The sequence below is a fragment of the Cynara cardunculus genome (genome assembly GCF_001531365.2).
Source record: "Cynara cardunculus var. scolymus isolate 2C chromosome LG 13, CcrdV1, whole genome shotgun sequence".
NCBI classification, from domain to species: Eukaryota; Viridiplantae; Streptophyta; class Magnoliopsida; order Asterales; family Asteraceae; genus Cynara; species Cynara cardunculus.
In genome coordinates this window covers 11385470-11399815 of record NC_037540.1, presented here as the reverse complement: position 1 = coordinate 11399815, position 14346 = coordinate 11385470, and the positions used below count along the sequence as shown (strand labels likewise).

The window sequence follows — 14346 nt, the reverse complement described above, 5'->3', positions numbered from 1 at the left end:
GTAAAGTATATATATATATATATATATATATATATAATATAACTTAATTAGCATATATATGTATTAAATAATAATAATAATTAAATATAATATATTATTAAATCGATTTGATGTTTTAAAAATGCATAAGTTCCAATGAATCAGCACCCCCTACTAAGAGGGTGCCATTAGCACTGCCCATTGGTAAAACGTCCATAGTTCTCTCTCTATCAAATTAGATTTTGTTCCTGTGTTACGCTTTAATTTTTGCATTTATCTCTAAAACGCATTTAAAATACAAGTTATATTTATTTTGTGTTTTACATAACAAAATGCCACATGAGTTAACTCATTTACTTGTGGGACGAGTTCGTTGAGTACATTATGAGCCCCTCAGATAAGGGACAAATATGTCCTTTTGCACTTGTTCTTTGACCTCCCACCTCTTTACTCTTCAACCAAGAACATCTATCACCGACACAAGCTCACTGTCACCATTGCCACTCACCACTAGCATCGTCCACCACCTTCCTCCTCTAACAAACGTTATTAGTCAATCAAAATCATTAACAGCACGCACCATAGAAAATCATCAAAAACTTCTAACACCCTCTACCAAATTACGCCACCCTCCGAATCCTAAATCATCAAAGAACACATGCATCATGCTCATGCATGCCCTCTACAGGACATCGAATCCACAACACATCAAGAACATCAAATTTATAAAAATCAATACCATCAAGAACATAAACAATAATTTCTACCAACTCTTTCGTACAAAACCCATTTAAATCAAAAATCCTTAAATCTAACTAAAAGATGATCATACTAAAACTAAATTTAAAACTACTAAAAAAACTCTAAATTTGCTTTGGGTGAAGCGATGCAGATCCACAAACATACAATGAAAACCAAGATATAAGGTTTCACGATAAACCCCATTATAGTAGTTGCATGAGTTTCATCGGCTTCTAGTTTCGTTTTCTGTTGGATCACCTATTTATTGATTGGTGATGATCCTCCGATCAACACTTGGTAGTTGTAGGTTTCACTGTATAAAAAACGCGTTTTTCATAGCATCGGCAAAAAGATAGATTGACCACTCATTTGAGGGGTAACGAACTCGTCTGTATGTTTTTTTTTTTTTTTTTAAAACACAAAATAAATATAACTCGTATTTTAATGCATTTTACAGATAAAAACAAAAATTGAAGCATAACACAGGGACCAAAATCTAAGTGTATGATTATATATATATATATATATATATATAGAGAGAGAGAGAGAGAGAGAGAGAGAGAGATAATCTTGGACTTTTTACAAATTTGATATTCCTTGACAAATGTATTAGAAAAATACTACAACTTACAAACTATGACCACTCATCAACTAATGTTGCCAAGAGGATGATATGAACGTATTGTAGCAGCCATTATTCAACACATAACGATCAAACATTAGGGGCTCGTATTTTGACTTTGATTTATAATTATTTGCTTTATACTAATAAAATTGAACGTTCTTCTCTCTCTATATATATGCATATTATGAGAGCAAGCAAGTCACAACTACAACCATGTTTATTTTTATGCTTCTCGTTGCCACTGGAATCTTGTTGTGGTGGTGCTACTCGACTCATACCCATCTCAAAAAACTCCCACCTGGACCTTTTCCGCTACCAATTATAGGAAACCTCCACTTACTAGGAAACCTACCTCATCGTGCCCTCCACAAGCTATCCCGAAAGTATGGATCTATCATGTCCATTCGTCTAGGCTCGATTAACGCAGTCATAGTTTCTTCTCCGGATGCTGCAAAACTATTCCTCGGAACCCATGATGCCATTTTTGCATCTCGACCTGAAGTCCAATTGTCAAAGTACCTTTATCATGGCAACAAGGGGATATTATTGTCAGAATATGGTGAATATTGGCGAAATATCAGGAAATTTTGTGTAACGGAGTTGTTGAGTCCTGTGAAGATTAATGGATTTGCAGGAATGAGAAAGGAGGAGATTGGGTGGATGGTGGAGGAGATTAGAGTTGCATCCATGACACATCAAGTGGTGGATTTGAATAAAATGGTGGGTAGTTTGATCGAAGGTATGACATGTAGGATGCTTTTTGGGAAGAAAAACGACGAAAGATTTGTTTTCAGGAGAATAATTGACGAGTTTGCGGTGGTGCTAGGTACCGTAAACTTGGCAGACTTTGTGCCCATGCTACAACACTTTGATCTACAGGTAAATTTCTTCATCATTTTGAATATGTTTGTCAAATCTTTTATACTCTTATTTTGAATTAGGAACTATATCAAACTGAATCTTGGACTTTAGTTTTCCTTCCTTGCTTCACCGATTTCACAAAAATATACTAAATTGTGTTTGGTAAACTAGTTATGAATAAATAATTTTTGACAAAAACTAGCTGATACATGTAAATTGACCAAAAAAAATTTCTTCAAAAATTAGTCGATTACAATATTTTTTAATATAATTAAAAGAAAATCTCTAATTAATAATATAATATGTGAATTAGTAAAGAAATAATAGATAATATAATATATTAATTAAAAGAATTTTTCAATTTGATTATTATCTATATGTATTATAAATTTTGGACTTGTTAAAACAGATTTTAGAAAAAAATATACATTAATTTATGATTTTAAATAACCATTACATATAATATGAATAAAAATAAAATTGATCACCCTCGCATATCCTAATTAATTAGTATTTTTTTTTTAAATATGATCAATAATTAAATTAAATTAGAAAATTTATTAAAATCATTTTAAACAATTTTCTAATTTATGAATTAAAATAAGTATAAGTTTAGTTTTTATATGTACAAAAACATTTTTAGAATTGTTATATTCATTTTTTGATAACTAAATATACTGAATAAAAAATAATAATACAAAAATAATTGATATGACTAATAATTAATAACTAATATTAATATTTAATTAAAATTAATTAATAATTTTCAATTAAAATTAATACTTTTAACTAATATTTACAATATTAGTAATAATTAAATTTTATTAATATTTATTTATTTATTAATTGTAATAAATAATAATTATTAGTAATGGGTTATAATTGAAAAAAGTAATAGTAAGCTCTTAAAACACTACTCTACTCTAACTAGAGTTTCATGTGAATACAATTCACATATTTTTATAAATTATAAATTGACTCACATACAAATTATATTTAAGATTCACATGTGAATACGATTCACATGTTCATATATATATATATATATATATATCATAATTTGATTCAAAATATCAGTTATAATTTTAATTTGATTTCATGTATAAGTTATGATTAAGATTCACATATGAACCTATGTTAAGATTCACATGTTCTAATAAGAACCAATGAAAAACATCGTTGTTCACGTTCACATATTAAATTTAGGAAAATGAAATTTAATTCAACTTGTAGATCGTAAAATCACCAATGATTTGAAGATGAAAAATGGGATAAAAACCAATGATTATTAATATTCAAAAAAGTGTTAATAAAAAAAATAACAAATAAATTAGAATATTTAATTTTTTTTATAATTATATTAATTGATAAAAAAAAGACTTGGAAATAAATAACTTAAGCTAGTTGTTGAGATTCCTTCTCTCATTCTTAAATCAGTGGCCATCCCCACCACAACGTCGATCACCGACTACCCGACGCCACCATCCCCATAACCACCGGGCTCCTCCTTCCCTATTGCCTACGACCAGCTATGGACTCCATTTCTTCCCCGTTCATCAAACCCAAAAATCCATTACACTAGCTTTCCCCATTTCACGAATCCATCTTCCTTGAAGCTTCTTTCTGTGTTCTTTTTAGGAGATAGGGTTTTCTTACAAAGATGAAGAAAAAAGTAAAATCAAAATAATGTATGCATATAAATTTGGAGGGAATGACATTGAACACTTGTTTGTGCTACAAATTTGTAGGGATTGACTCGACGTTTTAAGTCATTAGTCAAGGACATTGATGAAATGTTGGACACTCTGATAACTGAGCATGAGGAATACAGTCTTACAAGGATTCAAAGATCTGACCAAATGAACTTCATTGACATACTACTTTCAGTAAAAAACAAATACTCCGTAACCCATGAGAATCTATCAAAAACGATTGATAGATCAACGATGAAAGCAATTTTAGTAGACATGGTAGCCGGCATAATCGATACTTCCAAAACTTCCATTGAATGGGTTCTATCTGCTCTTATTAAACACCCAAGAGTTATGAACAAGCTCCAAAAGGAGTTGGCAAGTATTGTCGGAGATAAACAGATGGTGGAAGAGACGGATTTGGCAAAGTTAAGTTATCTACACATGGTAGTTAAGGAAACCTTCAGGCTCTATCCAGTTGCTCCATTGTTGATGCCCCGTGAATCTACAGAAGATATAGTGATTAATGGTTACTACATACCAAAGAAGACACAAGTTTTAGTAAATGTTTGGGCATTTGGACATGACCCACAAGTTTGGACTGAAAATTGCGCAGAGTTTCTTCCTGAAAGGTTTCTTCATAAAGAAATCGATTTTCGCGGACCTGGTTTTGAGCTATTGAATTTCAGCGCAGGCAGAAGAGGATGTCCAGCCATGAATTTCGGATTATTAAACGTCTACTTAGCAGTTTCCAACCTAGTACATTGCTTTGATTGGGTGCTACCCGATGGCACGTCACATATCGACTTGGATATGAATGAAAAATTTGTATCGACAATGGCTAAGGTTAAGCCCTTGCTCGCCATTCCAACTTATCACATGGGGGGATCGACCGTTTGATGAAGAGACTTGATACGGTTTGATGCATAACAACGTCCCGCTTATATATGTTTCGACTCGTGCCTTTGTATTGTTTTGTATGTATACGTACTGTTATGGTTGCATCTTCCTTTAAAAAGTATTACTTGTAGTTATTCATGGTTTTTGAACAAATGGTATCACATAGCCTCTACATATCTTGAATTGTGAGTTCTGTCACGTTTTAGAAAACGTATCATCGTTGTTAATCGTTTAATCGCTATGAGATTGATTTATGTTGTCTTGTTAATTGAGTTTCTAGATTAAAGAAACTTCGGTAAAACAGTACCATGTAAAAACACAGTATTTTTTACTATTTACTTATCATTAAATATTAAAAACTACTTATTGTAAAGAATATTATTTAAACAAACCAAACTAAAGAAAACGAGCTTGTATGTCCCACTTGAAAGTAGATGCAACACTGAATCATCTAGATATAATATTATTTTCTTCATGGAATTTGGATCCACAACTCGACCTTCAGAATTCAAAAATGTTGATCAATTTTCATGTCTCAAAGAATATTGTCATGATCGCTCCCTACAAGTGATATTTTATTAAGCTCGAAATGGTTGGAGGTTACGGAAAAGTTATTGGGAACTATTTGTTGAGTTGGCTCAGCTTGATCCAGAGTCTTAGCTAGGTGACATCTTCACGATCATCCTTCTAGATTTTTTGTGACAAAGATTTTACCAGCTCCCTTTTGATTTCTTCGACACTAGTCTGAAAATCTGTTGCTGACTCTTTGAGTCGCTACAGGTTTCTTGTATGATTATGTTACAACATGATTGCCTTTATCTTCACCCTTGTTAGGCAAGACTTCATCTTTTTCTTGTGTCTTCTCACAAACGGACGATCGTTTCCCTTGAAAAGAAACTGACCAGATAATACGGTGATAGTGGTTGCATGTCCTTTCTGACGGTTCCCGTTGTTGAAATTAGGATGAAGCCTGTTAACAACCTTTGTCAGAGTAGCAAGAGTTGTGGTAATCATCGCAGTCATCTCTGCTGTGTCTGTTTTGATGGAACGTTGTTGATCTATCATTGTCAATTAAAAAAGATAGGAAAAGACTGCTCTGATACCAACTGACATGGCGACAAATTGTGGAAAGGTCAACATACGTCTAAACCCTAAAAGAATAACGAAGCTATAGACGTAGAAATCATAAAATTAAAATAAAAAAAATTAAAACAGAGTTAAACCTATAAAAATAACTTTATGATATAGACTATAAAACTAAGTAAGAGATACCTACAGAATCTAACACTAAAATCACAAACCTAAACTATTTATGATAATAATAATAATAATAATAATAATAATAATAATAATAATAATTAAAGAAAACAAATATTAATCCTAAATTTATTAAGAATAAAATAATCAAATAAACAGATAAAAGTTATATATAGATTGGAGATAAACTGTGATAATTTGTGAAGAGCAAATGATATATTAAGCCTAAAAATTACTTCAGTTTTCCCATATCTTTAAGCTTAACGTTTATTATTTAATGTCGTCATCATAGCACGACGTAAGACGATGTTTATTTTTCAAAATCGTCATTGTAACGTAACATAACATACAATGACGTTTATTTTCAAAACCATCACGTATCATGACATATAGTGATGTTCATTATGTAAAACCATATCAGTAACATAACATATGACTACGTTTATTTTTCAAACCCATCACAGTGACATGATATACTATGACGTTTAGTTTTCAAGACCCTAAACATAGAATGGCATATGTTGAGCGTTGACGTTTACATTTCAAACCCGTCACTATAGAATGACATATGGTGATGTTCATTTTTTAAATCATCATCGTAGCATCACATATTAAATTGAAGTAATAATATACATTATATGAATAATTATGAGAACACCAATATTAAAAGTGCTAAATATATGGATAATTATGAGTACTAAATATTTTTATGTATATAACCATTTGAGAATCATCAAATATATGAGAAATAGAGAAGTGAACCTAGCCCTTCCACTAAAAAGTTAAAAGTCAAGATTTGAGGGGCTAATTTTGCTGCACCAGATAATTCGATCGTATGGTAACAATTATGCGGAAGATAAAAGGTAATTTTGTAACTTATACAAATAGGCCACAAACAAATTATAATGTTTGCATATGTGAACTCATGTGATCCACATACAAATCATTTAAGTGATTTAGTTTATATATGAACTCGGATGATTCACATATAAACCATTTAATTGTAATTATGTGCATATGTGAATCTGAATGGTTCACATATGAACAATTTAATTGATTTACAGATGAATCTTAGGGGCCGTTTACTAAACACTTACTTGGTAAGTGCTTACCGGATAAATTTCTTTATCAGATGAACATGAGAAGGGCCAAGAATCTTACCGGGTAAGAGCGATGAGAATGATTGAGAGTCTTACCCGGTAAGTGAGAATAACGAATTTTACCCAGATAAGCGCTTACCCAGTAAATTGTTGCATTCGATATTTTTGATGTACTAAAATCTTGTGCATCAAAATAAATCATAATGTTGACTCCTATCGGTAAGTGCTTGGGTAAACGGCCCCTTAGACTCACATATAGCATTGTAGTTTTAGGATTAAAATCAAATTTTGCTCAAGATCACTTTTTGGTTCATATTTTCATTGTTATGTATACATGTAAACCCGAATGATTCGTATATGAACTATTTAAATAATTCACAGATAAATCTTAGATTCACATGTAGCATTATAGTTTTAAGATCACAATCAACATCTTGCTTAAGATTTCTTTCTAGATTCGGATTCATATTGAAAAAGTACGAGATTTGATCGAGAAAGAATTAAGAAATTTGATAATTTTGATAATCTAGAATTGCTATATATGATCAAAAAAATAATCGAGAAAAAGTCGCCTTAAAACCGATTTTATATTTTATTTCTTAAAATCATTAATGGGATCAAGATCATGTAACGCCGACTAGATTTCTCTTTAATGTCGTTAATGATGACGGTGTATTGATCATATATCGCCGACACTTTTTGCTAATTACCATATTACCCTTCATTTAATAAAATTTGATCATTTAATCTAATGGCTAGGATTGTTTCTCTCTTTCTCATACATTTAGTGCTTCTCATTTAACCAAGACAAATGTGGTAACTTTGTTAACCAATCCAGACCATTCAATAATTAAATGTTGAGATAAGAGCGTGTCGTATTTGTAAATATATAGACAATGGAGCACGTGTTCAGTGAACAAGGGTAACACTGTAATTTGATTAGCCACAACAAATAAGGAAAAAGATCATGATTCTCTAAAATCACACTTTCTCCTCTTAAGTTGTTCTGCATTTTGGTGCCACTACCAAAGAAAATCGTAATCTTCTACATTGATTTGAAGACCATGAACGATTCCGGTAGATATATGTAGAGGACGGAAAAAGGGAACGGTGCTCGTCCCTCCCCCGTCTCATGTGAACCCTCTCGATCTCTATCTCATGCACTGAAACCCCAAACATCCATGAACGCTTCCTGTCGATTGTAGATGCAGGGGAGGAATAAAGGGAATGGTGCTCATTTCTCCCTCGTCTCATGTGAACCCTCTTGATCTATATCTCCTGCACGGACACCCCCTGTGATCTGGGAGTTTGGCTAAACATTGAAGATTTGGAGGTAATAAACATATTTTAAGTCGAAGAAATGGATTAGTAATAAACATATTTTTAAGTTAAGAAATTTGTGATTTTTTATTTACTTAATTATGTATGTTGAGTATAGAGTGAAAATATTGATGAAGAAGGTGAACATAGGGGCTGTTTACCAAATTTTCTATTAAGGGGGTGTTTGGGTAAGCTTTTCAAACTGACTTATTAACTTATTTCAGTTCGGTACCGGAGATAAGTCATTTTGGAGTGTTTGGGTAAAAAAAAAAAAAAAGTGCTTATACCGGTACCAAACCGGTAATAAGTCGTTTTTGATAAGTCAATCCCCCCTGACTTATCAAAATCAACTTATTAACAATTTACCATTTTAACCCTTACCTTCTTCTCAAGCGACCGACTGATGAATTTGTGAAATCGAACCAGAGAATCTCAAACCAAAGAAATCGAGGTCTGTCCATCTCACCAAAGCCTCTGTGAAGCCTGTGAAATCGAATCGAATGTCATCTTGGAGACGGATGTCGTCTTGGAGACGGAAATCGGTGCCAAGAAACTCGCCGATGCAGAGGTTCTCGGGGAGAAACCACTCACAGGGTCTCGCGATGACAACCTCTTCCACGGCGGGTGCAAACATGGATGAACACTAGAGAGGAATCTGGAGAAAATAGGGTTGGAGTGATGAGGATGGAGAGGAATCTGGAGAAAATAGGGTTTGGAGTGAGGATGGAGACGATGAACAGGAGGTTGATTGGAGGACCTTTTTGGTAATTTTACATCTATAAGCCAAATTTGCCAAACACTAAAAACCAACTAATCAACTTATTGCTTTTTGGTACCGTTATAAGCTAATCCAAACACTTTTTACAAAACTCCAGTTTGATACCACATAAGTTAATAAGCACTTTTACAAAAAAGCATAAGTTGTTTTAAATAAGCAATCCCAAACACCCCCTAAGTCCTGTATGGATAAATTTGTCCGTCTGGATAAATTTGGCTGTCTGGATAAATTTGGATTGCTGTTTACTTTTCTATCTGAATCAACAGTCTGAATAACAGAAATGAGCAATTTACCCCTGAGCATATACTACCAAGAATGTTATACAAACAAGCTACTGTTATACCAAGAATGTTATACAAACCCAGAAATAAGACAAAATCGAGCATAATCTATAGATAAGGAGAAGAGTTACCTTTGGAGAAGAGAGCCTTGATTTGAGGAGAAACTATTTCGGCCGATTAGGGTTCTTGGAGGAGAAGATTGGAGGAGAAGGAGCGACTATTGGAGGAGAAAAGAGAGGCGTGGGTTTTATTCAATAAGCCCATTTATCCGGTAAACTCATTAAGCCACAAGTAAACAGGCCCATAGTGCTCTTCCACTTACGAACATAGGACTAGTTCATATGTGAGCAGCTAGTCCAAAAAGAGAGATCAGCTCCAAACAGCAGAAAACAACCCATATAAGGACCAACACTTAACAATCTGAAGCAAACAGGACAGCATCTGATGTGAAAACATATGACCAATCTGATCTGGATCAATATAGACCAACCAGTAACAACTCTAATACTGGAAACAGAACTGGTCCAGCAACATTTACCCAAAAACAAACCATGGCTGTAAAACCAGGAGAAACAACACACAAAATCCCAACACATATTGGTTGGATCAATGATCAACAACCAATATCCCACCATTCCAAAATAGCAAGGCCCAAGAATCTTCCTCAATAAATGCGATGATAAAGATGAAGAACAAGGAAATTGAGAGCAGGACATCTCGAATTGAGTGGTGAAACTGGGTCTACAAGTGTTGAGGATGAAAAGCAGTTGAGAGTGATTTTGAGGATTGTAGAACAATGGCAAACCAGTTCTTTCCATTTGAGATTCAAAACCGAGAGTTGCAATTTGCAAATGGTTGAGCGGGAATAGCAATTGTTTTAAACAATCTGGGAGCTTCCAATCCATCATAAATCTGAGGAAATCTCTATTCTGGTTGCTGCAAATAACGTGTTCGACAAAATGCCAAAGTCGTATAGATACATCTCGATTTGCCCCACTGTTTTACTGCTCAGCTTGAATGGGGAAGAAAAATAAAAGATTGCTACGATTTCAAAACCCTAAAATATTACACAAATTGTTATTTCAAATGGTTTCTCTCAGAACCCTATTTCGACAGAAACACTTCAAGAAAGATTGATTAAACCTATCTTCAAGTTCTAATTCTACAAAGATCGTGCATAGAATTAACTTATGATTCGAATCCAAACTCTTCAAACATAAATAAAAGAACACAAATCCAGGTGTAGATTTTAAAAGTAAGAACATGTAAACAATTAGCCTTGTTTTCATTAAAATCAGATGATAAATTCATCAATTACATATCCTCAACCAGAAAACTTTTCAGCACCAAATTGTTCTAAAATAACATGATTCATTACAATCGCTTAAGCATAATATTCACTACACACCTCATAGATCTACTAACCACCAAATCCATATAAAGTTCTTCCCTGCCTCTTCAAAGCATAGACAACGTCCATGGCCGTCACAGTCTTCCTACGAGCGTGCTCAGTGTATGTAACAGCATCACGAATAACATTCTCCAAAAAGATCTTGAGAACACCACGCGTCTCTTCGTAGATAAGACCGCTGATCCTCTTCACTCCACCTCTCCTCGCTAGCCTTCTAATCGCAGGCTTGGTGATTCCCTGGATGTTATCCCTTAAAACTTTTCTGTGACGCTTTGCTCCTCCCTTTCCCAGCCCCTTTCCACCCTTTCCACGACCAGACATTGTCAAGATATGGAGAAAATTTTCTTGTATCAGAGAATTCTTGAGGGAGAGGTTGATGCGATTAGAGTCATGGAGTAGGGTTTATAAAGGGGGTTGATTTCATGGAATTGGGAATTTTGAATTTTGGGGGTCGATGGATTTCCGCGGGGTGTCAAAAAAGATATCGACGGTGGAGGTTCACTATCCGTGTGATGAGATTTTAACGGATCTGAGACGTTGATAGAGTTACGATCAATGGCCTGGAGTAACTTGGGAAAAGCGATGGATCCTTGACGTGGAATGTGATGGTGGAGGTATTATTTGAAGAAACTTTTACTTAGAGCCCTCCATAAATGACATGTTTACATAACCACCCTATCTCAAAAAAGCTCAATTTTGTATGCTTTTTCACTTCAAAAGTTTTCAAATTTAAATTAAATAGAAGGGTAAAATGATGATTTTAAATCATTTTTATTATAAATGACATCGAATAAAAAGTTCGATCATTTCTATTTGCAGTTTTAACAGTTAAATGATTTGTACATTTTGTAAATTTAGTAACATTCTTGTGTGTTACTCATTGTTTCCTTATTACTTAGTTACGCAGTTCATTGCTTCATCTCAACAAAAAAAGATCTGGTACTCATGTGTTCTTGGACAGGCTTACGCATACCGACTAAACCTGTGGGGACCAAGAATGTCTTGGTGATCATGGAGGTTCATATACGATGACTTAATTAAGGTGTGTGCTAACTTGCATTTCGAACTGGTTATCATGATATTCAGAAGTCATAATCAAATAAATAGTTCTGACAAAATGATTAAATTTATAAATAACTGGATAATCTTATGTGTGCACTTAACAATGGATGGTTATAAAACGAATGTGTCCATATTTTTTTTTTTGGGTGAAGAACAAAGAAACATTGCTCAAAATTCTCATTTTCTCAATTTTAAACAATCTATCGAAGATTCTCTTACTAAATAATTTTGGTTTAGAAATTATACAAGGCTAAAATTCCAAAAAAGCGCATGCACACATAAACTGTATTATTAGAAAACGGTTATATTATTTTACAGACTTATAAATTTCAAATATTTTTTAATGGTGTTATTCTTGTATATGTCAACAATGAAATTAACATGTAAGTTATAAAAATCCATATATGCAAACATTTTTTATTTTATGTATGTATTATAATTGATTTACAACGAACATGTAACTAGTATTTAAATATTGTATTCACATATGATTAGAAACATTTAATAAATCCACTTCATTAAGCTATACAATCATATTTAAATATTGTATTGAAAAATGAAATGTTTAATTAAATGCATTTTTTCACTTTTTCTTTTACAAATTTTTTATGCAATTAGACTTTTGATCTGAAAATTTTATTAGGTTGGTCTTGTCATCAAATAAATCTAGTAAATACAATATATAATTGTACATCAGTATCAGTCTATAGTCCACTCCATATATCCGCCACACAACAAATGCTTCACTCTCGGACGTATATCCATGCCCAACTTGGCTAACAACACATCACTGGGATTGAAGTCAAGTACTTTCGAGTTGCTCTTTGCCCAAAGCCAGTAAGAGTTGATTCAATTGCCAACAGAAGACCGTCTGCGACAACAAGACCATCAGCAACTAATAGTGATGCATGCATTGTTATATTAGATCGAAATCTGAAGGTCATTTCTTAACCTAACTATAAGGGTTGTTTTTTAGAACTTTATCACCCGTTGAGGAGCAAGTGTATACAAGGTATGAGAAGAAATCCTGTTGGATTCATTTCATAGCGCAACATTATATATATTTGGTTAGTTGGAGTTTTAAGCAATTCGAGTTATCTGTAATTCTTCGTTGCTATGTATTAACTCCTGTTCTATAATTTTTTAACAAATAAAAGAAATGAAACAGACGAAAAAATGATAATTTTCCTTTTAAATATGGGATGGAAATGAAAGAAATTAAAACCCGATGGAACATTTTCGTTATGAATGATATATTTTTAAGAGTAAAGTTCACTTTTGGTCCCTAACGTTTGTCACTTTCAACCGTAAAGTTCACTTTTGGTCCCTAACGTTTCTGAACTTTGTTTTATCAATTTTGTTCCTCACGTTTGACACTTTGCAACGGTTTTCATTCTTCCTCCTAACCGTCGTTAACTTTTTCCATTAAGTTTAATTAAATGGGGGGTATTTAAGTCATTTTAGACATTTTTCTATTTTTATAAAAATCATCAAACAATAGGGACTTGTTACCTAAATAACGCTAATATTTATACTATATTATAAAACATTTGACAAAAACTCTTAAAAACTATTTTTTGTGCATGAAATTCGGTTTATTGATGCACATTACTTAAAATTTAAGATTACAAGTAAATTGTGCATAAGTACAACTTATTAAAAACTCTATGTTTGAATTTGTGTAACTAAATGCAGATACACATAATCAAATACATGATAAATATATCATTTTAAACATAAAAAAATTAAAATATAATTAAGATAATCATTGATGTTTAATAGAGTATTTAATTATTATCTTATAAAAAAATATTATTAAATCAAAATAAATTATTTCGTTGTTAAACCTAAATTAAATTATAATAAAAAAATTGAATTAAAGAAATTACAAAAAAATAAAATGTTTAAATAGTTAATATGATACTGATATCGATATATATATTTTTTTAATTTTTTATGATATGTTCAAATTTATAGTTTATTCAAAATAAAAATATTGTCGTTTTCTCAAAACACATAAAACCGTATTATATTGACAGAGACAAAAAATAAAATAAAATATTAAAATCGAAATATATATTGCTTCATTGCACAAATATCCTCCCGGTATATATATAGAGGAGCGTTCAAATAAAAACTTGCCCCATTTGTATAAACCGTGTAAACCAATCTCATCCATCCATTTTTTTGATCAATGGCTAAAATTAGTTTACTTTATTTTAGAAAATTAAAAATTAAAAAATAATAAATATTTATTTTATTTCAATACTAAGGGCAAAATTGGTAAACAAAGTTAACATTTTGTAACTCCTTTCCAGATTCATTTAATAACAAAAAAAA

The 14346-nt window shown here is 32.3% G+C and overlaps 2 protein-coding genes across 2 annotated transcripts in view; one reads left to right on the top strand and one right to left on the bottom strand.

The window, feature by feature from the left end:
* Positions 1-4906, top strand: part of LOC112524766 (cytochrome P450 CYP736A12-like) — a 7124-nt gene extending 2218 nt beyond the window's left edge. Inside the window, exons 3-4 of the mRNA XM_025134721.1 lie at positions 1537-2224; positions 3955-4906. Coding sequence (XP_024990489.1) covers positions 1537-2224; positions 3955-4797 — 1531 coding nt within the window. The 3' untranslated portion in view covers positions 4798-4906. The remainder of the gene's footprint in view (positions 1-1536; positions 2225-3954) is intronic.
* Positions 4907-10798: 5892 nt separating this feature from the next.
* LOC112524383 (histone H4) lies at positions 10799-11336 on the bottom strand. Its single transcript, XM_025134175.1, has one exon. The coding sequence runs from the start codon at positions 11263-11265 to the stop codon at positions 10954-10956; it is 312 nt and encodes a 103-aa protein (XP_024989943.1). The 5' UTR covers positions 11266-11336; the 3' UTR covers positions 10799-10953.
* Between the last annotated feature and the right edge of the window lie 3010 nt (positions 11337-14346).

Coding starts and splice junctions, on each gene's coding strand:
- LOC112524383 (XM_025134175.1), bottom strand. CDS start 11,265: ATGTCTGGTCGTGGAAAGGGTGGAAAGGGGCTGGGAAAGGGAGGAGCA.